The sequence below is a fragment of the Salvelinus namaycush genome, chromosome 30 (assembly GCF_016432855.1).
Source record: "Salvelinus namaycush isolate Seneca chromosome 30, SaNama_1.0, whole genome shotgun sequence".
Taxonomy (NCBI): domain Eukaryota; kingdom Metazoa; phylum Chordata; class Actinopteri; order Salmoniformes; family Salmonidae; genus Salvelinus; species Salvelinus namaycush.
This window is the reverse complement of record NC_052336.1, coordinates 30,075,265-30,099,685: the sequence shown is the minus strand read 5'-3', so window position 1 is coordinate 30,099,685 and position 24,421 is coordinate 30,075,265. Positions and strand designations below refer to the sequence as shown.

At 43.9% G+C, this 24,421-nt stretch overlaps 1 protein-coding gene across 1 annotated transcript in view; it reads right to left on the bottom strand.

Moving 5' to 3' along the window:
- Positions 1–4,002: 4,002 nt before the first annotated feature.
- LOC120025092 (SH3 and multiple ankyrin repeat domains protein 2-like) overlaps positions 4,003–24,421 on the bottom strand; it is a 167,776-nt gene continuing 147,357 nt past the window's right edge. The window contains exons 20-21 of the mRNA XM_038969526.1: positions 21,398–23,960; positions 4,003–4,525 (exon numbers count right to left, since the gene is read on the bottom strand). Of these exons, the coding sequence (XP_038825454.1) occupies positions 4,003–4,525; positions 21,398–23,960 (3,086 nt within the window). The remainder of the gene's footprint in view (positions 4,526–21,397; positions 23,961–24,421) is intronic.

The following is a 24,421-nucleotide window of genomic DNA, read 5'->3' as shown; positions in this document are numbered from 1 at the left end:
TTGAGGATTTGGGGGGGAAGGAAGAGTGCAGTGACAAGAAACTTCTCTTTCTTTTTCATTTTTGATAATTAGATCGTCGACTCTACGTAATGAGGAATTACAACATAGAGAACACGAACACAAATATACACAAAAAAGACGGAAACGTCTTGGTATTTATGTAGAATGAAAAATAAAAGAAGAGATAAAAGAAGAAGAGAAAATAGCAAAAGTATCCAAATAGTTGCCGATGGGTAAGTGAAGGACTGTGTTGTGATGGTAAGGGGGATAGTGAGCCATGCCAGTCCTTATGTAGCATAGCCTTATAGTCACACAGTGATGATTTGTATAGCATCTTAATACCACTACTCAGTTCTACGATTCCACATATAAATTAGCTTAGTGATATGTTTTTTTCCCATGAAATCAACAGTCACAACTAATCTTTTTTTGTACATTTCTATATAAGTTGAGCATAAAAGTGTCATCGGGACAGTTTTCGATCCAGTGGACTGTGAGGATATGTATAAATGTAAAGCGTTATACACACATTTTATGCAGACTAAGCGATTGGAATTGTCAAAAATTACAATATTCAAGATAGGCAGGTGATGGCCAGAGGATAGTATATAAAATATATTTTGATTGGACAAATGTCTTCTGTCCACTTCATCTATCAGTGTTCATAACATCAACAGGTGATAATATATAATGATAGTTCATCTTAAAACTGGGAAAAACCACAACCAAGGAGATCCATTCAGTATAAATATTGCTTCTTAGTTTCCTCATAAATCTGATAATATTAATTTCTATTAATATATATTTATATATAATATAGTTGTTTTTTCTTCACTTTTTGGCAAACCACACTTCAGAGTTGAATATTCTTCTCCAAATGTCTTTTATAAAATTCCATATAATTCTATATAAATCATAAAAAATACTGTGCTTTTTTCTGTCACTTTTGTTGATTCTTTTAAAATAATGAATGGATTATAGCAGCGTTATAACTCCTGCAAGTCCTCTCTTTCTGTCGGCCTGGTATTTTTTAATCATCCCTTTGTCTTCCCTTCATCATCATACAGTTGCACACAGGGACCGGGAGAAAGAAGAAGGAATCTCACCAAGGTAGCTTTTTTTTTGTCCAACAGGAGACCCTAAATTGCACACAATCCAAACAATCATGGTTATGTTCATAGAACATCACTGTGAACTGATAGAATCATGGATATGTCTCGAATGACACCAAAATACTGTTCACTTTTTTAGTTATATGTTATAATATATAGGTCATCTGGGTACAGTGGCATACATGGCCTCCACACTTCTCCTTGCAGTCCCTTCTGGGGTAGTTCTAATCTAGTTCAGAGGCAGAGAGGCCAGAAATGGGGCACTATGTATCCAATCACAAAACGGATAGAGTGACAAGGAAACAAGTTCTGAGGGTGGATGCAATGGCCATAGTCTTTCATAGAAATTCTCTCTCTGAACCTTTTAGAAATATTACACATAATTATTCTATAGATGTACTCTTTTCTTTAAATCATTCCTTTATACACATTCAAAACAATACATGTATTCACTTTACTTAAAATCAATGCCACCAAACACTTCCTGGGTACTGACCTATCGGCAGTTCTCACATTAACATTGACATAACGGTGTTTCTTGAAAAAGGATGGAGACAATTGATCGGCGGTCAGATGGGAGCTTTGATTGCAAGATAATCTTGTTCTACTTTTCTCAACACATCACTGGTGTTGAGAAAAGGACTCAGTAACACTTTACTTGAAGCCTGTAGTAATAATACTTTATAACTTTTTATAAGCAAGCCTTATAAAAGGGTTATTGCCTGCAGGCTTAAGTAAAGTGTTACGGAGGACTCTCCCTCTCATTCTCAAACGAACAGGGACCAAATGCATCATCGAAAGCCTTTATTGCCTGGATCAAACCATACCCCTCTAATAGCTGCTCAGTTGGTGCTGCTGTGTCACACCTCTTTTCTTCCCTCTGGAAACACCAGGTAGGACTAACACCTCTTCTCGTCAATAAATACATTTTGTGATTCATCGGCAATGCAAACACTGACTATACACAAACTTTGTAAACGTTCCTAGAAATCTTTTTTTAAATCCTCTTCGGTGATTGTGTGAATGTCTGGGTAGCAGATTTGAGTGAATTCATATTATTCATAGTATTCATAGTATTCTTGGCCCCTGCAATGCACAGTATAGGTTAGCTGTCTAAAAACAAGCACACAGTCAACCACAGTGTCCTATGTTAACACAGATCAGAAAGTAACACCCGTTTTGCACTCATCCTTTAAATGGTTGTCTTCAACTACTCGCCGAGAATCATTATGTCAACAAATTGTTAACCCTCACCTATAACACAACAGCACACACTGGTGTTAATATTAAAACAATGTTTGATCTGTGAAAGGAATCACTCAGTGATTAGACATGATTAAAGATGGCTGAATAGAGAGGAGAGAGATGGTGATATTATGGCAGGGAAATTGTTGTTGTGATAGGTGGATTATTTCTGTCATAGGCCTGGAGGGAGGTTGGTTGGTTCGGGGGTAGGGAGTAGGGGTCTGGCATTCCACTCCTGTCTGGGTCACTGTCAAGTGTGTGGAAGACGATGAAAACACACATGACGCCAACACTTAGGGCTCGATTATATCAGATCCGCGCCAGCCAACACCAGTGTAGGGTTGTTTTGGCAGTGTCGGAAGTGGAACTGTGTTAGAGCTGTCAAATCCACAAGCGGCTCCTGGCATTATACCTAAAACAGACATTGCCATTGGCTGCACGGAGTCGCATTAAGATAAATCCCACGCAGCCCTGTTCACAAGTTCGAACACCGGAATGTGAGATGCAGCCGACACCTTGATCAGGTTGATAGAAATCCTCATTATTTTGTTTCATGATTTTCGATTTGAGCGTATTATTGTATGCTATATTATTTCTATATAGCATACACTTTCTCTTTTTGAACTTCTAAACACGAAAGGAATGGGTGTGGCTTCGTGACAACGATCACCGATTTGACAGCTCCAACACAGTTACACTTCCGACACCGCCAAAACATCAGCTATGCAGGTGTCGGCTAGCACTGCTTAACGCTCGATTTGATTGAATCTAGACCTTACACTCTCACTCGTGTCTTTCTAAAAACCCATTTAACAAACCTCCCACAGCGTGCGCGCACACACACCTCACAAACATGTCTCTGACAAAAACGCAAATACACACACCTTCCACAGTGAACAGGGATGTGAAGGGGACAGTGGTGCCTGCTACAGTAGAGCCCCTCCAGCCATGCATTAGAAAAGACTAACACATCATTATGTTTCTCTCTCTCTCTCAGGAGAAGGCCATTGCCGGATCTGTGTGTGTGTGTGTGTGTGTGTATTTGCTTGCAGCGAGTGCTATGGTTTAGGATTAAGCAAAACATTTCTGCAAAGGTTCTCGTTTCTAATGTTTTTCAAATGTCTCTACAACGTCAGATGCATCCATAAACATAACCCACGGTTTGACGTCTAGTGACGAAATATTCTCTGAAGAAACTCTAGCAAAGATAGAAAAGGAGCGCCGACCAGCTCAGCTGGTTTCAAACACCCGCACTGTGGGAGCTTGAAAAAGTATTGAGTATTCCCAAGCAAATTGGGAGATGTAGTCTTTAGTATTCCAAAAATGTCCAGGTTGGATTTCTATCAGTATTTCAAAGTGTTTGAGGGCTACGTTTCAAGAATATTCCAAAGTGTGGTGACATGAGCATCCCTAAAAAGATACAGGATTTCCCCCCACTTTTTCTCCATTCTGGATTGATGCAGTTCCTCCAGGATTCCGACATCCCCTGATACTCGGGAAGCAGAATGGGAATGATCAAACGCATACACGCCACAGAGTCGAGGCAGGAAGGGAGGAGTCAGAGGCCGATTCCTAAATCGTCCCAGACAGAAAAGGAGAACAGGTAGGATAGAGAGTGTTTCAGATAAATCCACACCCCCTGGCTTTATCTGTCCTGCAGCATTTTGAGGGCCCTCTCGATGTTCATGCGGTGGCCCACCCGCGTCACCCCCAGGTCTATCAGATCCTCTTTCTGCAGCGAGGGCAGGTGGGCGCCCTCGATCTCGTTGTCCAGGAAGGCGTCTTTATGCTCCGACAAATTCAGACTGTCCAGCCAGTCGGCCACGTCCAGCTTGCTCCACAGCTCCACGGGCTTGGAGGCGAAGGGCTTGCCCGAGGTGGCTACGGCCTGCATTAGGGTGAGTGGCGAGGGGGAGCGCGAGTCCCCGCACGAGGACCCTCCACCAAGGCTACCGCCCATGCTGCCGAAGCCACTCGTACTCCCCATGGGTGGGGTGGGCAGGCCGAAGAGGTCGCTGAGGCTGGGCGAGGCAGAGTGGGGTAAAGAGGAGAGGGACGAGGTGTCCGGGGGGCTGCAGAGGTGAGGGGGCAGGCTGGAAGGAGGGGTGCAGGAGGGGGGCAGGCTGAAGGACACGCTGGAGTTCCGTTGGCTTCCTGAGGCTGGAGAGCTGGAGAGTGAGAGAGAGAGAAAATAGAGAAGGAGAAAAGAGAATGAGAACCTAACATACAAATGGCACAGTGATGAACTATGGTATAGAGTGGCTGTACCAAACTAATCCAGACCATAATGATCAGAACATGGCAACCAAAGAAGACCATGGCAACCTAGAGAAACTTGGCCAAATAAAAACCTCTGGCAAGAACCAAACTCCTCCCCCTCCACATGTGACTCACAACCAACCACCCACTACAGGATATGTGTGTGGGTGGGTCTGTGCATTCAGACCTGGCTGGTGTAAAACGGATGTAGTGTTTGCTGACCTTGACATGTGGTAAACCTGCTGAGGCTTGGTGTGGAAGTGGGGATCGCCGAGAGCTTTCAAAATAAACACGAAGTTCATGAACATAAAGTATCTTACTGCTCTAAGCACAGAAATCTACTGAAATACTTGAAAGAGCCACTAGGGTGCAGTGTTGTCAGTGGATTTTTACCTAAATCATACTTTACTTCACTGGTATTTTCCAGTCTACTACTTACCAATTAGGCGGTCCATATTTAGCATTTTTCAAACACCTGAAAAAGCTTGTTCCTGCAATCTAGAGGCATAATCATTATGATAAATTTTGTGTAAAAAATATGTAAATTTTTCGGCATATTTAAGCATACCACTTGAGCTGTCTGTATCCTCCTGACTGGTGGTTATTTTGTTAAATAAACTAAATATGCTTCTTTGCATCTCTGCTCAAATCCGGGTAAAGATTTAAAGGAATGTGAGTCTTATTCAGTATATTTAGTAATTGCTTGCTTTTCTAAAGTCTATCAACCTTGTCAGCAGGCATAACAGCTAAGACAGACAAGCTAGCTACTCTGACATGATCGACAGCCTGAAATGGCTTCTTGGTAGCTAGTTACAGTTCATTCGGAAAGTATTCAGACCACATGACTTTTTCTAGGTTTTGTTATGTTACAGACTTATTCTAAAATTGATTAAATCGTTTTTCCCCCTCATCAATCTACACACAATACACCATAATGACAAAGCAAAACAGGTTTTTAAAATTCCCTGAAATATCACATTTACATAAGTATTCAGACCCTTTACTCAGTACTTTGTTGAAGCACCTTTGGCAGCGATTACAGCCTCGAGTCTTCCTGTGTATGACGCTACAAGCTTGGCACACCTGTATTTGGGGAGTTTCTCCCATTCTTATCTGCAGATGCTCTTAAGCTCTGTCAGGTTGGATGGGGAGCGTCGCTGCACAGCTATTTTCAGGTCTCTCCAGAGATGTTTGATCTGGTTCAAGTCTGGGCTCTGGCTGGGCCACTCAAGGATATTCAGATATTTATCCCGAAGCCACTCCTGCGTTGTCTTGGCTGTGTGCTTAGGCTTGTTGTTCTGTTGAAAGGTGAACCTTCACCCAAGGTCCTGAGCATGTTTTCATCAAATATCTCTCTGTACTTGGCTTCGTTCATCTTTCCCTCGATCCTGACTAGTCTCCCAGTCCCTGCCGCTGAAAAACATCCCCACAGCATGATGCTGCCACCACCATGCTTCACAATAGGGGTGGTGCCAGGTTTCCTCCAGAAGTGACGCTTGGCATTCAGGCCAAAGAGTTCAATCTTGGTTTCATGAGACCAGAGAATCTTGTTTCTCATGGTCTGAGTCCTTCAGGTGCCTTTTTGCAAACTCCAAATGGGCTGTCATGTGCCTTTTACTGAGGAGTGGCTTCCATCTGGCCACTCTACCAGGCCTGATTGGTGGAGTGCTGCAGAGGTGGTTGTCCTTCTGGAAGGTTCTCCTATTTTCACAGAGGAACTCTGGAGCTCTGTTAGAGTCACCATTTGGTTCTTGGTCACCTCCCTGACCAAGGTCCTTCTACCCCGATTGCTCAGTTTGGCCAGGCGGCCAGCTGTAGGAAGAGTCTTGGTGGTTTCAAACTTCTTCCATTTAAGAATGATGGAGAACAGGTTCTTGGGGACCTTCAATACTGCAGAAATATTTTGGTACCCTTCCCCCAATCCTGTCTTAGAGCTCTACGGACAGTTTCTTCAACCTCATGGCTTGGTGTTTGCTTTGACATGCACTGTGGGACATTACATAGACAGGTGTGTGCCTTTCCAAATTATGTCCAATCAATTGAATTGACCACAGGTGGACTCCAATGAAGTTGTCGAAACATCTCAAGGATGATCAATGGAAACAGGATGCACCGGAGCTCAATTTCGAGTCTCATAGCAAAGGGTCTGAATACTTATTTACATAAGGTATTTATTTAAAAAATATATACATTTGTAAAAATGTCTAACAACCTGTTTATGGGGTATGGTGTGTAGATTGATGATGATTTTGTTTTATTTAATCCATATTAGAATAAGGCTGTAAGGTAACAAAATGTGGAAAAAGTCAAGGGGTCTGAATACTTCCCGAATGCACTGTACACTAGATGACTGTAGGAGGCGCTGTGTTCAAGCCACCGTGACTACATCTTGGCACTCCCTCACCATTTAAAAAAATATATTTTCGAAGCTATAGAAATGCATTTATTAATGCCTACATTCGTTTTGGCCACATTTATTATATTATGTGAGCTAAACATCGTAAAATATGGAGGAATATATTTACAAAAAAAATTCTTAAAGTATACTTTTTTGAGATTGTTAAAACAAAGAATAAAACAGTACATCATTAAACATTATTACACCACCACATATCTACAATACAAAATGTATAATACCACCATACAACAATATTACAATGTACTGTGTGTGGGTGTGTAGTGTGTGTGCGTGTGTCTGTACCTATGTGTGTCTCATCACAGTACTCACTGTTCCATAAGGTGTATTTTTATCTGTTAATTAAATCTGATTCTACTGCTTGCATCAGTTATCTGATGTGGAATAGAGTTCCATGTATTCATGGCTCTGTGTAGTATTGTGCGCCTCCCATAGTCTGTCCTGGACTTGGTGGCATGTCTTGTGGGGTATGCAAGGGTGTCCAAGCTGTGTGCTAGTAGTTAAATCAGACAGCTCGGTGCATTCAGCTTGTCAACACTTCTTACAAAAACAAGTAGTGATGAAGTCAATCTCTCCTCCACTTTGAGCCATGAAAGATTGACATGCATATTATTAATGTTAGCTCTCTGCGCGCATTTAAGGGTCAGCCGTGCTGTACTGTTCTAAGACAATTGTTATTTTCCTAAGTCCCTCTTTGAGGCATCTGACCTATAGCAGGGGGTGTAAAGGCATACGTTTTCCCGGCAGCAGACTATGATCGATAACGTCAAAAGCCGCACTGAAGTCTAACAAAACAGTAACAATAACTCTATTTAAGAGAAGAACGCAGATAAGCAGGAACACACACACAACAGAGCATGTAGAGAAAAAAAACTCTTGACTGCACGGAGGCCAGAGGGAAGCTTGCAGCACTAAGTCCACAGAGCATGTCCTAATGTGATTCACTCTCTATCTCGGAATGTGTGTGTGAGTGTTTAGAGAGTGCATCTATGTGCATGCATGCATGTCATACAAGCATGTCTTTTGGGTCGTTGAACTGTACATAGAACAGCAATGCAACATATCGAGGAAGAGGATTATACAGTATTTGAGGTCAGCTCAGCTGGGAATAATCATTATGAAGTGATTATTACTCTCACATCCAGCGGTTCATTCCAGAAGAATACCATTTGACCATCTGGCATCAGCATCACAGTATCCTCGACTCACAAAAACATACCTAACACAAACATGCAGTGGGCTTGACAACACAAGAGGGACAGAAGAGAGGACCTAGATCTGGTTTGCAATCTAATGTCAATATAATATTTTTTGGAACCGTGTACATATCAGTCCCCTACAGACCACAGAGATTTGTGCAGCACCAGATTGAGTGATGAGATGGAGTGATGGATCAATGGGGAGATGGAAGAAGAGGCGGATGAAGTGAGAGCAGGGACACACAGGGCAAACCCATCACCTCCCCCCAAAACACACACAATAATGCCCCGTTCAATTCAGATTAACACCCTCATTCAATTCCCCCTCTAAACTTCCTTCTGTGGTTCCATACTGATCGGGCCCTGAAGGGCTGCAATGCCTGCTAATTCGTTGACTAATATATGTGTAGAAGTCATTTAATATACTGTAATTACACTCCTAAGTATGGACAAAACCAGAAGAAAGAGCAGCCCTTGATGACCGGGTTGGTTGTCCCCTCTTTCCCTCGTACTATATGGATAACCCTGAGGGAAGTTAGGGAGGGGAAGTGAAATGGGCAAGGGCGTTATTTGGCCCCAATGGATTGGGCCAAAGTGAAAGCACCAGTCCCCCCCCCCCTCTGGACCTGTAGCACTTTGCACCATGGGTAAAACTTACAGCTTGTTCTTTTCAGCACCAGCTTTTCCACATGAAGTCATCGTGATGGAGTTAAGGAGAATGGAGTGAAACAGAGGACACATGAAAAGATGAGACAACGACAAAACACATGGAGAGACACAAACACTATCACGCACACACACACACAAAGGGGAAAAATTTGAGACAGAAAATGTGACAAAATGCAGGGAACGAACATATGTCCTTCTAAACTGACAACTCACTCCAACCTGATAACCTTCTTGTGAAGATGGGACACTAAAAATTCCCTTCACAGATCAGAGGCCAAATCTCGTAATTTCCTCTAACAGTCATAGTCTGGTCTATTTCACATATACTGTGCATGCCCCCGTACTGTACATGCCCAATGAATGCACTTGAGCAGCTTTGCATAATAAAAGTTGATGCTTCGTTATGTCACACTTATCCATTTCTAACTGATCAATACTTTGCTGTTCAACCTGTGATCACAATCAATACCATCAGGCTGACGAGGTGGGAGAGGGATGAGGGTATAAACACCCTACTGTGACGTTATCCAGCAATGAAAGCAGAAATGATACCTTCTGACTTGCTTGCTTATCGAGGAGTTTAATGACCAAGCTATCGCTCCAACCTTCCATAGTGGGTATAACAGCCCGGAAGCTGAATGGTTTTACTGTATATAAATGGGTCGGCGTCGACTGTGTCATTAGAGATCATACACAACATCATCTGAGCCATTTTCTACAGAGACGTACTGGATGCCTCAACTTAGTGCAGTGAATTTAACCATTATAGATATACTGTACTGTACACACGCATATACACACGAATGCACACACAAAAAACAGTCATGAGACTCTTTCTCCATCTCACCACACACCCTCACACATGCACGCATGCCTGCATGTACTCACACACACAATCACCCACTCTGAAATGTTATGTAAACCGTGGCCTAGCAAAGGATGTTGCACATGATGTGGATGTGCACACTGTGATGACACTGAACTCTACTGAGGGTTAGCCCACCCCCCCCCCCCACCCCACCCCACACTATAATCGGACTGACATCACTCCAGCGGGCCTCAAGGCTGCTCTCCTCAACTCGTTGCTAGGCAACCCCGTTCGTTCGCTGGCGCACTAATCTGTGAACCTAAAAGACAGGGATAAAGTGAAGGGGGGAAAATGTAAGAATGCTAAAAAGGAGAAAGAGCAAATCCTTCATGTAGTGGCGTTCATCTGGGCTGGTTCTGCTGTGCTGAACGCTTAGGAAGGAGAGAGACTGTATCTTATGAACCTGTCTAAGTCAGAGAGAGAGGGGGGGTGAGAGAGAGAGAGAGGGGGGGGGGGGAAGAAACTGAGAGAGAAAGCTACAGAGACATAAAGAGAGATGGAAGGCCCGAGACTGAGACAGAGAGAGAGAGGGACAGACAATATAGGCCACCCTCTCTTTCATATCCATCTGCTCCATGTGCTCAGCTACAGGGCACCTTGCCCCTTCTGCTATCTAATCCCTCACACGCTTCCTCACTTCAAGTGTTCTATATGATCTCGCTCCTTCCCTCAGGCTGTACTATACAGTGCCATCTTTCCCTTTAACCTACACTATGTAATGAATCTGTTTTCCAGAAAACACGTTTTATGGAAAACTCGGTCAATATCATTGGTCCAACTTATTCCAATCAGCTTGAAATGGATAGAATACGCCAGTCCCAAACACCTGACTCTTCCCTCACCTCCAACCTTTCCTTAGCCCTTATCTCTTCTGTGTTTGCAGATATGTGGCGAACCAGCTGTAAGCAATATAGTGGAAGGAAGCTCTGGTCAGTCCATTGGAGGGATAGGCCTAGTTAACAAACAGATCTGCAAACACTGGAGAAGTATTTATATCCTGAAATAAATAGATAATCTCACTAAAATACATTTTAATAAAAAGTTAGCAAAACTAGATCAAATATTGCTACCATGGAAAGGATAATACCTGACTATTTTTGGAAAAATCACCCAGATTAACTCTTTAGTCATATCCCAGTTGACCTATTTACTTATGGCCCTGCTTACACCTAATGACTTGTTTTTTAAATTATATGAGCAAAATATATTACACTTTATTTGGAACAGCATGCCAGACAAAAGTAAACAGGCATATTTATGTAATGAATATGAACTCGGAGGGCAGAAATGATAAAATATTAAAGCATTTGACCTTTCACTAAAGGCTTCAGTCAAACAAAAGCTATACTTAAATCCAAACTGGTTCTCTAGCAGATTAGTAAGAATGGCTTACCCCGTGTTCATGAATGGCCTTTTTCCCTTTATTCAGATTATAACCTCTCACTTTCCATTATTTGAAAAATAAATAATCTCCAAAATACCGCTATTTTAAAAACAAGCCATAGAAAGCTAGTTGCAATTTCACTTTAATCCACCAGAAACGACAGAACAAATATTATGGTTAAACTCAAATATACTAATCAATAAAAAAATATAAAATTGAATGAAAAAAGACAACTGTATAATCTTTGTAAATTATATCATAAATAGGACTGGTGGAGTTATGTCAGACATGCAGTTAGCAAAAAATATATGGAAATGTCTGCTCTACCCAAAATTACAACCAACTGATTGCAGCATTACCGCAAAAATGGAGGAGGCAAGTGGAAGGGGGAGAAGGTAAGGAACTTGTCTGTCGACCTTGCAATAAAGACCAAAATTGGTTAAAGAAATTTGTGATAAATAAAAAAGTTTACCAGTTTCATTTAATGGTGGGTCCCCTGCGGGACGGTTGAGCTAATGTAGGCTAATGTGATTAGCATGAGGTTGTAAGTAATAAGAACATTTCCCAGGACTTGGACATATCTGATATTGGCAGAAAGCTTACATTCTTCTTAATCCAACTGTACTGTCCAATTTACAGTAGCTATTACAGTGAAAGAATACCATGCTATTATTTGAGGAGAGTGCACAATTTTGAACATGAAAAGTTATTAATAAACAAATTAGGCACATTTGGGCAGTCTTGATACAACATTTTGAACAGAAATACAATGGTTCCTTGGATCAGTCTAAAACTTTGCACATGCACTGCTGCCATCTAGTGGCCAAAATCTAAATTGCACCTGGGCTGGCATAATACATTATGGCCTTTCTCATGCATTTAAAAGATGGTACAATTTTTTCTTCTTTTTTTTCTTGGTATTATCTTTTACCAGATCTAATGTGTTATATTCTCCTACATTCCTTTAACATTTCCACAAACTTCAAAGTGTTTCCTTTCAAATGGTACCAATAATATGAATATCCTTGCTTCAGGGCCTGAGCTACAGGCAGTTATATTTGGGTATGTAATTTTAGGTGAAAATTGAAAAAAAGGTTTTTAAGGACCAAAAAAAATACATATGAACCAAACAGATTGCAAAATAGTTGGATAGAGATTTTCGATGTACTGATTCCATGGCACATGGTTTATGAACTGATACACAAAACAACGCTGGATTCAACACTTCAATTTTGTTCGTTTAAATTATTATACAAAATCCTTGCAACCAATAGAATGTCATATACATGGGAGATACAACCATAATAGCTCTGCAGATTTGCTGTGAAGAGATAGAATCATTATATCACTTGTTTTGGTACTGGCCATATGCTTGTTTTTGGTTGCAGGTTCAGGAATGGCTGAAGAATTACCTGGAGCTAACTCTGCAAACAGCACTGCTGGTTGATTTGAAAAGTCATAGTCAATCAATCAATAATATAATAATACTGAAAAAGAATGTATCTTTAATTTACAATCTGTAGAAACTATGAAAATAGAAAGGTTCAGGACTTTAGTGAAACATCACAGCACAGTTGAAAAATATATGGCAATTTGAAAAAAAATGGTCTTCAGATATATATGGGAGGGGTTGAGGGTAGCTGGAAGGTGGGATTAAAAACAAAAAAAGATAACTAATGTAAAATATATTGTGTCCGTAAAATGTACATAGTATGTATAACCTGGAAGTAGAAGGCTAAATATTGTTGTCCATTAGTCTACTCCAATTAGGGAAGGGGTGGTAGGGTTAGGGTAAAAAAAATCAAATATACTGTGTATACACATTCAAGGATTTTCTTTATTTTTACTATTTTCTACATTGCCATACAACACTCCTTCCGAGGCCTCCAACTGCTTTTAAATGCAAGTAAAACTAAGTGCATGCTCTTCAACCGATTACTGCCGCACCCTCCCGCCCGACTAGCATCACTACTCTGGACGGTTCTGACTTAGAATATGTGGACAACTACAAATACCTAGGTGTCTGGTTAGACTGTAAACTCTCCTTCCAGAGTCACATTAAGCATCTCCAATCCAAAATTAAATCTGGAATCGGCTTCCTATTTCGCAACAAAGCCTCCTTCACTCATGCTGCCAAACATACCCTCGTAAAACTGACTACCCTACCGATCCTTGACTTCGGCGATGTCATTTACAAAATAGCCTCCAACACTCTACTTAGCAAATTGGATGCAGTCTATCACAGTGCCATCCGTTTTGTCACCAAAGCCCCATATACTACCCACCACTGCGACCTGTATGCTCTCGTTGTCTGCCTCTCACTACATATTCGTCGCCAAACCCACTGGCTCCAGGTCATCTATAAGTCTATGCTTGGTAAAGCCCTGCCTTATCTCAGCTCACTGGTCACCATAGCAACACCCACCCGTAGCACGCACTCCAGCAGACCAATAAAATTTGATTTGATTCGATTTGATATTTCACTGTTTACCCCCAAAGCCAACACTTACTTTGGCCGCCTTTCCTTCCAGTTCTCTGCTATCAGTGACTGGAACGAATTGCAAAAATCACTGAAGCTTGAGTCTTTAATCTCCCTCTCTAACTTTAAGCATCAGCTGTCAGAGCAGCTTACCGATCTGTAAATAGCACACGACTACCTCATCCCCATATTGTTACTTATCCTCTTGCTCTTTTGCACCCCAGTATCTCTACTTGCACATCATCATCTGCACATCTATCACTCCAGTGTTAATGCTAAATTGCAATTATTTCCCCTCCATGGCCTATTTAGTGCCATACCTCCCTACTCTTCTACATTTGCACAAACTGTACATAGATTTTTCTATTGTGTTATTGACTGTACGTTTGTTTATGTGTAACTCTGTGTTGTTGTTTTTGTCGCACTGCTTTGCTTTATCTTGGCCAGGTCGCAGTTGTAAATGAGAACTTGTTCTCAACTAGCCTACCTGGTTAGAGGTGGAATAAAAAATAAATAAATAAAATAATAATAGTGAAGACATCAAAACTATGAAATAACACATATGGAATCATGTAGTAACCAAGAAAGTGTTAAACAAATCAAAATATATTTTACATTTTAGATTCTTCAAAGTAGCCACCCTTTGCCTTGATACTTTGCACACTCTTGGTATTCTCTCAACCAGCTTCATGAGGAATGCTTTTCCAACAACCTTGAAGGAGTTCCCACATATGCTGAGCACTTGTTGGCTGCTTTTCCTTCACTCCGTGGTCCAACTCATCCCAAACCATCTCAATTGGGTTGAGGTCGGGTAATTGTGGAGGCCAAGTCATCTGATGCAGCACCCCATCACGTTGCTTGGTCAAATAGCCCTTACACAGCCTGGAGGTGTGTTTTGGATCATTGTCCTGTTGAAAAACAAATGATAGTCCCACTAAGTGCAAACCATATGGGATGGCGTATCGCTGCAGAATGCTGTGGTGGCCATGCTGGTTAAGTCTGCCTTGAACTCTAAATAAATCACAGACAGTGTCACCCGCAAAGCACCCCACACCATCACACCTCCTCCTCCATGCTTTATGGTGGGAAATACACGTGGAGATCATCCGTTCACCTACTCTGCATCTCACAAAGACACGGCAGTTGGAACCAAAAATCGCAAATTTGGACTCATCAGACGAAAGGAAAGATTTCCACCTGTCTAATGTTCATTGCTCGTGTTTCTTGGCCCAAGCAATATTCTTGACTGACTTTCATGTCTTAAAGTAATGATGAACTGTCATTTCTTTTTGCTTATTTGAGCTGTTCTTGCCATAATATGGACTTGGTCTTTTACCAAATAGGGCTATCTTCTGAAAACCACACCTTGTGTCACAACACAACTGATTGGCTCAAACGCGTTAAGAAGGAAAGAAATTCCACAAATTAACTTTTAACAAGGCACACCTGTCAATTGAAATGCATTCCAGGTAACTACCTCATGAAGCTGGTTGAGAGAATGCCAAGAGTGTGCAAAGCTGTCATCAAATCAAAGGGAGCTACTTTGAAGAATCTCAAATATAAAATATATTTTGATTTGTTTAACACTTATTTGTTTACTACATGATTCCATAGTTTATGTCTTCACTATTATTCTACAATGTAGAAAATAGTATAAATAAAGAAAAACCCTTGAATGAGTAGGTGTTTTCAAACTTTTGACTGTTACTCTATATATACATATATATATATATATATATATATATATATATATATATATATATATATATATATGGCGATTGGAAATGATGCAAACAATTACATTGGTAAAAGCCACAGTATACTGCAATATTAAAGCTGATCTACCGCCTAAAGAGAAATAAAATACAAACACTGGAGAAGTAACTCACTAGGCTGGTGGATCATTTCCCCCCCCCCAACCAGGTAGCTATATAGGCCACTCTCTCCCTTCTGGCTCTAACACATTCCATAGTCAAACACTGAGGACTCAGTAATCTATTAGACCCAACAGTTCCCAGAAAGACCTCAAAGCTACAGGGAACCCTCTTGTATTATCTGTCAAAATAAAAACCTAACACACGCCAATATATAAATACAGCTTCTTGAATTGAAATGTATTTCAATTAAATTCTCAGAGGTAACAGAAAAGTATCTTGTCTCTCTCTAGGCGATTGTGCAGTCAACCTTTACCTGTTCTTGATTATGTGGATACTATTTATCAAAGTGCAGCTGCCTGTACTCTTCAACCTCTGGATGCTGTTTTTCATAGTGCCCTTCATTTTATCACAGGAGTTTTATTACTCATCACTGTATTCTTTACCAAAAAGTTGTCTGGACCTCTTAAGTCACGTGGACAAGAAAATGCTCATCCATAGGCTGCGCTCCTAGTAGCCGGGGACTTCAACGCAGGGAAACTTAAATCCGTTTTACCTCATTTCTACAAGCATGTTACATATACATATCTAGACCACCGTTATTCCACACACAGAGACGCATACAAAGCTCTCCCTCGACCACCATTTGGCAAATCTGACCATAACTCTATCCTCCTGATTCCTGCTTATAAGCAAAAACTAAAGCAGGAAGTACCAGTGACTCGCTCAATACGGAAGTGGTCAGATGATGCAGATGCTAAGCTACAGGACTGTTTTGCTAGCACAGACTGGAATATGTTCTGGGATTCTTCCGATGGCATTGAGGAGTACACCCCATCAGTCACTGGCTTCAAAAATAAGTGCATCGATGATGTTGTTCCCACAGTGACCGTACGTACATACCCCAACCAGAGACCATGGATTAAAGGCAACATCCCCACGAGCTAAAGGGTAGCGCTGCCGCTTTCAAGGAGCGGGACTCTAACCCGAACACTTATAAGACATCCCGCTATGCCCTCCGATGAACCATCAAACAGTCAAAGCGTCAATACTGGACTAAGATTGAATACTACTACACCGGCTCCGATGCTCGTCGGATGTGGCAGGGCTGGAAAACTATTACAGACTACAAAGGAAAGCACAGCCGCAAGCTGCCCAGTAACGCGAGCCTACCAGATGAGCTAAATTACTTCTATGCGCGCTTCGAGGCGAGCAACACTGAAGCATACATGAGAGCACCAGCTGTTCCGGACGACTGTGTGATCACGCTCTCCGTAGCCAATATGAGTAAGACCTTTACACAGTTTAACATTCACAAGGTCGCAGGGCCAGAAGGATTACCAAGATGTGTACTCCGAGCATGCACTGACCAACTGGCAAATGTCTTCACTGACATTTTCAACCTGTCCTTGACCGAGTCTGCAGACCAGCATAGTCACTGTGCCCCAAGAACACCAAGGTAACCTGCACTCACATCTGTAGCCATGAAGTGCTTTGAAAGGCTGATCATGGCTCACATCAACTTCGTTATCCCAGAAACCCTAGACCCACTCCAATTTGCATACCACCCCAAAAGATCCACAGATGATGCAATCTCTATTGCACTCCATACTGCCCTTTCCCACCTGGATCCTGGACTTCCTGACAGGCCGCCCCCAGGGGGTAAAGGTAGGCAACAACACATGTGCCATGCTGATCTCAACACAGGGGCCCCTCAGGGGTGCGTGCTCCATCCACCTCCTGTACTCCCTGTTCACCCATGACTGCATGGCCAAGCATGACTCCAACACCATCATTACGTTTGCTGACAACACAACAGTGATAGGCCTGATCACCAACAATGATGAGACAGCCTATAGGGAGGGGTTCAGAGACCTGGCAGTGTGGTGCTATGATAACAACCTCTCCCTCAACGTGATCAAGACAAAGGATATTTGATTTGACTGGAAATCCCTTTGTGACAGGGGGAAGGGAAGCTTGATATGTGCAACAGGAAGGGGCAATTGAATGCAAGAAATTAAATTGTGAACACATTTCTAGCATTCAGTTTTCTACCACAAAACAAAAAATGTTTGGGTTAAGTGGGTTAAAATCTTCCTAGAAGTCGGAAAATTATGACGGTGGACAATGCTAATTTATATTAGAAATCAGATGTATTGAATTCTCCATGTGGTTTATATTAAAGGGCACTTTATTTAATATAACAGGATTTCAAAAAATTCAATATTGGTTCAAACGTTCTACTTAAAATATCAAAAGGGGCTCAAAAGGCACTATTCATGGAACTATTTTATCTACTATATCTACTGATATGGTTAGCTTTAGCCCAATGCTAGCAAAATTATTTTTGTTGTGCCCTGTTATAGATGTTTTCAGCTGCAATACTAGCTAAGTCCTCTGAATTATGCATTTAATGTTAGCCACAATGCTGCACTAGCTATGTGCTAACAACAATGATAGCTATGGCTAACTAAATCCACAATGCTAGCTAAGCCTCTGACATTATGTACAGTGGGGCAAAAAAGTATTTAGTCAGCCACCAATTGTGCAAGTTCTCCCACTTAAAAAGATGAGAGAGGCCTGTAATTTTCATCATAGGTACACTTCAACTATGACAGACAAAATGAGAAAAAAAAATCCAGAAAATCACATTGTAGGATTTTTAATGAATTTATTTGCAAATTATGGTGGAAAATAAGTATTTGGTCACCTACAAACAAGCAAGATTTCTGGCTCTCACAGACCTGTAACTTCTTCTTTAAGAGGCTCCTCTGTCCTCCACTCGTTACCTGTATTAATGGCACCTGTTTGAACTTGTTATCAGTATAAAAGACACCTGTCCACAACCTCAAACAGTCACACTCCAAACTCCACTATGGCCAAGACCAAAGAGCTGTCAAAGGACACCAGAAACAAAATTGTAGACCTGCACCAGGCTGGGAAGACTGAATCTGCAATAGGTAAGCAGCTTGGTTTGAAGAAATCAACTGTGGGAGCAATTATTAGGAAATGGAAGACATATAAGACCACTGATAATCTCCCTCGATCTGGGGCTCCACGCAAGATCTCACCCCGTGGGGTCAAAATGATCACAAGAACCACACGCGGGGACCTAGTGAATGACCTGCAGAGAGCTGGGACCAAAGTAACAAAGCCTACCATCAGTAACACACTACGCCGCCAGGGACTCAAATCCTGAAGTGCCAGATGTGTCCCCCTGCTTAAACCAGTACATGTCCAGGCCCGTCTGAAGTTTGCTAGAGAGCATTTGGATGATCCAGAAGAAGATTGGGAGAATGTCATATGGTCAGATGAAACCAAAATAGAACTTTTTGGTAAAAACTCAACTCGTCGTGTTTGGAGGACAAAGAATGCTGAGTTGCATCCAAAGAACACCATACCTACTGTGAAGCATGGGGGTGGAAACATCATGCTTTGGGGCTGTTTTTCTGCAAAGGGACCAGGACGACTGATCCGTGTAAAGGACAGAATGAATGGGGCCATGTATCGTGAGATTTTGAGTGAAAACCTCCTTCCATCAGCAAGGGCATTGAAGATGAAACGTGGCTGGGTCTTTCAGCATGACAATGATCCCAAACACACCGCACGGGCAACGAAGGAGTGGCTTCGTAAGAAGCATTTCAAGGTCCTGGAGTGGCCTAGCCAGTCTCCAGATCTCAACCCCATAGAAAATCTTTGGAGGGAGTTGAAAGTCCGTGTTGCTCAGCAACAGCCCCAAAACATCACTGCTCTAGAGGAGATCTGCATGGAGGAATGGACCAAAATACCAGCAACAGTGTGTGAAAACCTTGTGAAGACTTACAGAAAACGTTTGACCACTTTCATTGCCAACAAAGGGTATATAACAAAGTATTGAGATAAACTTTTGTTATTGACCAAATACTTATTTTCCACCATAATTTGCAAATAAATTCATAAAAAATCCTACAATGTGATTTTCTGGATTTTTTTTTCTCATTTTGTCTGTCATAGTTGAAGTGTACCTATGATGAAAATTACAGGCCTCTCTCATCTTTTTAAGTGGGAGAACTTGCACAATTGGTGGCTGACTAAATACTTTTTTGCCCCACTGTATATGCTATAGGTCATGCGTGCATTGTGTATGTTATGTTGGACCTCCATAAAAGGGCACTAGCCAAGTTGTCAAATGGGCAGAAATACTGAGTTTTCAATGGTCTGATTGAGGAGGGAGCATAAACATGAAGTGCCAGCAGGAGCTCTGGCCATTGCCAATAAGGTTGATGCCATAGTTGAAGTAATGGTGGCAGAAGGCTTATTAGTATAAAATAAAATACAATTTCATTTGTCACATGCGCCGAATACAACAGGTGTAGGTAGACCTTATCGTGAAATGCTTACTTAAAAGCCCTTAACCAACAATGCAGTTCAAGAAATAGTTAAGAAAATGTTTACTAAATAAACTAATGTGAAAAATAATAATGACCATTTTTAGGGATTTCCTCTGACACCGCCTGGTATAGAGGTCCTGGATGGCAGGAAGCTTGGCCCCAGTGATGTACTGGGCCGTACGCACTACCGTCTGTATTGCCTTGGGGTCGTTTGCCAAGCAGTTGTCTTGGTGTGCTTGGACCATGATAGTTTGTTGGTGATGTGGACACCAAGGAACTTGAAGCTCTCAACCTGCTCGACAGCCCCGTCGATGAGAATGGGTGCGTGCTCGGTCCTCCTTTTCCTGTAGTCCACAATCATCTCCTTCGTCTTGTTTACATTGAGGGAGAGGTTGTTGTCCTGGCACCACACGGTCAGGTCTCTGACCTCCTCCCTATAGGCTGTCTCATCGTTGTCGGTGATCAGGCCTACCACTGTTGTGTCATCGGCAAACTTAATGATGGTGTTGGAGTCATGCCTGGCCATGCAGTCATGAGTGAACAGGGAGTACAGGAGGGGACTGAGCACGCACCCCTGAGGGGCCCCCGTGTTGAGGATCAGCGAGGCTGATACCTACCTTAACCACCTGGGGTGGCCTACCACCTGGGGTGGCCCGTCAGGAAGTCCAGGATCCAGTTGCAGAGGGAGGTGTTTAGTCCCAGGGTCCTTAGCTTAGTGATGAGCTTTGAGGGCACTATGGTGTTGAATGCTGAGCTGTAGTCAATGAATAGCATTCTCACATAGAATTTATAGCTGATTTAAGATTAAATATTTAACCCAGATACGGTCAACCATGTTACTTTAATTGGCACTTACTCTAGCAATTGTTTTTCTTGAGATGGGAACACCTTTTTTATGAAGTTGAACATGTACTCCTTATGACAGAATGTTAAAATTAGAAATACAAATTTAATAAAAACGTTCTTACTTATTTACCAAACTACAGTACCCAAAAGGCACTCTATTGGTGGAATGACCCAGTAGCAGGTGTCTTGGGTATCCCCTAACTGCATCATTATGGCTAACTGAGGAAATATACCAGAAAGTGGAATTAGTAACGAGAGGATGGGCTAGAGCAAACTTGGTCCAGCACTACACAGCTGATTCAAGTAATCAAAGCTTGATGATGAGTTGGCTATTTCAATCAGCTGAGTAGTAACACCGAAGACATTGAAGACCGATTCTGGAAAACCTTGGGCTAGAGTAGCACGTTAAAAAGATGACAGTAGCTAGCTAGGCTTATGTTCCCAAATGACTATTGGTTTGTCTTAGCAACACATCAGCTCATTCTCTCGCTGTTTTAGAGGGAATAATTGATCAGCAAATGGATATATAAAAAGAGAAGATATAGACCATCTAATATTCTTAATGCCCACAGCTTGGCTCTTTGGAGATGAGGGTAGGGGGTTTGTTTAAAGGTCAAAGGTGAGATGTGTCAGCGTAAGTGTTAAAGGTCAAAGGTAAGGTAGATTTATGTGTTACCTAGTTCCAAAGCCGCCCATGGCCCCTGTGGTGGGTGAGTCGAAGGAGTCCCCCGGTTTGGGCCGGTACATCTGTGATAAGATGGAGCTCAACTCGTTGATAACCGTGGCCTTGGGGTCGGACGTGGGTGGGCTCCTTAGCTCCGGGGGCTCGCCCCACAGCTTGGACGACCGATAGGTAGGGGTCCTGGGGAGGTCCGGGGGGGACATGGACCCGGGTGGAGGAGGAGGGACAGGAGGGGGCACCCCGAAGGAGTCCAGGGATTCCTCTATGAGGACGTCGTGGTAAAGTGCAGTGTTCTTGTTGATGATAGGCTTGTTTTTGGGCTTGGGGGGAACGGGGGGTCGGTCATCGAGGTAAGCCTGGCCATCAGTATAGACCATAGAAGTGTTCTCTAGGGCGCTGTTGTACCCGCCCTCCGACGACAGTATAGAGATGCTGGAAACTGTGGAAATTGTGCTGGTAGTCTCCATATGGGGGTCTCCACTGCTGCGACTGTCTACCTCCTCGATGCCTGAGTCAGTGACACCTTGCTCAAAGCCACCGTCGGGGGGCGGAGGGGGATAGGAGGGTGGGGGCACGCAATTGGACATCCCGCTTCCCCGTCGGAACTGGCCGACAGGGGGCGGGGCGTGGGTGTAGTATGGGGGTGGATTTGGCCCCCTGTCCCCCATACCGTTGCGTCTCTCTTGGTCCCGTTGCTTGAGCAACTCAGCGATGGCCGTTGCCTGGTCCTCAGGGATGTCGATGCTGTTGGCGAACTCCAGCGGCGGCGGCAAGGGCTCGGAGAAGACAAACTCCTCCACCTCCTCGATGTCCACCGAGGCCAGCGGGGGAGGGGGCATGCGGAAGGGCAGCTTGACTGGCTCGTCCACCGACCCCCCAGCCGTGATGCTCTTCCCCCGCGGCACAGGGGGCAGGGGCATGGAACTGTGACTGTTGGTGGGGGGGTTTGGCTGGTTGGGGTCTCTCAGTTCACTGGGGATGCTGTTGTCCTGGGCTGGTGTGTTCTCCTGCCCCCTGTCTTCCCCCTCTGGGCTGTTTTTGGTGTGCACCATCAGCAGCCCGGCAGCTTTCTGCGGTTGTGACGTGTCCACAACGTCGATCTGTATGTTCTTCCCATCCTGCTCCGCCTGCTGCCTCTCCTCCCTTGCTCCATCCGACTCGTATTTCTGCTCCGTCATCTGCCTCTTCAGGCCTACCACTCTGCCTCGCCCCAGGGTTGTCGTGGAGGTAGCGAAGCTTGCCTCGGTGTTGGAGCGGAGCTTGGTATCGATGAAGAGGGGCTGATTGAGGCCAGGTTTGTGGGAGTTGGGAGGGAGGGACTGGGGGCCATCGCTCTTGGGGAGCGGTTGAGGTTGAGAAGGGGGTGGGGCTTGCATTGCCATGGTCGTTTGTGTCTGCTCCTTCATGGTTCTGTCCCGGGCCGCCAGCGCCAGGGCGAGGGGCGAGTTAGGGTCCAGGGCCTTACCTGTGACAGGGTGCAGGTAGTCCCTTCCTCCGTTGGAGCTGTAGGTCTTGGGCGGAGTGGCCGGGAGACTGACGGGGCTGTCCAGGTTGGGGTACTGGCCGGTACGCGAGGTCAGGGGCTCCCTTACCACCTGGGTGGGCTCAGGGGTGTTGAAGTCTGTCACGTTACCCCCACGGTCATCCCCTTCTTGGGACCGCAGCAGGGTGGAGGCCGGCGGGGGAGCCATTATCCTCTGCAGGTGCTCGTCATTGCTGAACATGCCCTCGTCGATAGACTTGGACTGGCATAGGCACGGGGCCTGGTCTCCCAAGTCCTCATCCCCCATGTCGGTGGAGAGGAAGCCGGGCGAGTTCCTCCGCGCCTCCAGCCTCTTCTCCCGGTCCCTCACTGCCCCTGCGATGGCAGCCGCAAAGGGGTTGTTGACAATGGGGTCTTCAGGCCTCAGCCCCCTGCCCCCTGCCCCAGGTGTTAAGGGTGGGTGTTCGGGCGTGGTGGGCTCGATCTCAATACTGCTGCCCTGGCTGCTCTTTCCACTGCTACTGGTGGACGGCTCCTTGACGATGATGGTGGGGATGGGAATGGACGAGAAGGTCCTCTCAGTGGGTGTGGTCGGCATGGAAATGGCGTCTGAGGGCGGGGCACAGCAGGTCTTCTCTGGGCTGTCCTCCACATTGGGCTGCTTGACCAGCATGCCCTTCCTCCTCGCCGGCTTGGCAGGCACGTACAGCGCCTTGTTGCCCACCTCCGAGTACGGGTTCTCGGGCACCGGTGCCCGTCCTCGGCTTCTACTATCGTACTGTTCTGAGCTCTGGCGGTGATAACCTCGCCTTAGCGTCCCTACATCTACCGTGCGGTTGCCAAGGATAGTGGTGTTGGAACATTTTCCAGCGGAGTTGAGGGTGAGGCCCGGTCGGTTGGTGCCTAAGCCCCGTGGCGTGGTGGAGACGGATGGAGAGTTGGAGGAGGAGGGGGGAGACGGGGGGGAGATGGCCGGGGGAGGGGGAATGTCCTCGGACGTGTCGGGCATGGAGAGGCTGCGGGTGAACTTGAGTGGGGGAGGGGTGAGGAGCGTCTTCTCCTCTTCTGTTATACCTGAGAGAGAGAAGTAAAGTGAGAGAATGAGAGATAGAGAGATCTGTCAATTGTACATGTGTGATTCTATTCCATTTCATCTTTCTTATCGAGAAAGATTTTTTGGATAGTTCACTTAACTCTTTAAATTCTGTAATCAGTTTTAGAAAGTTGCCTATGGGTCAGAGGTGTGAGGATTGCCTTCTATGTTCCAAAATATTATAAAATGATGCTCAAGCTACTGCATATACTGAAGTTACTAGCTACTGAAGCTAGTGCAGTCATAACACACAGACCTGCCTTTGGGCTACTATTGGCTCTGAGTGGCGTGATGAATTGGATGGAACATGGATAGAATTAGTTTCTATGGAATACTTTTGCTTCATCATAGACTGTGGTTTCAGCGTATGGGTAATGGGTTATAATACTGTCGCCTCAGAGCACAATTTGGCAAGTGGATCACTCTAATTTGTTCACATCAC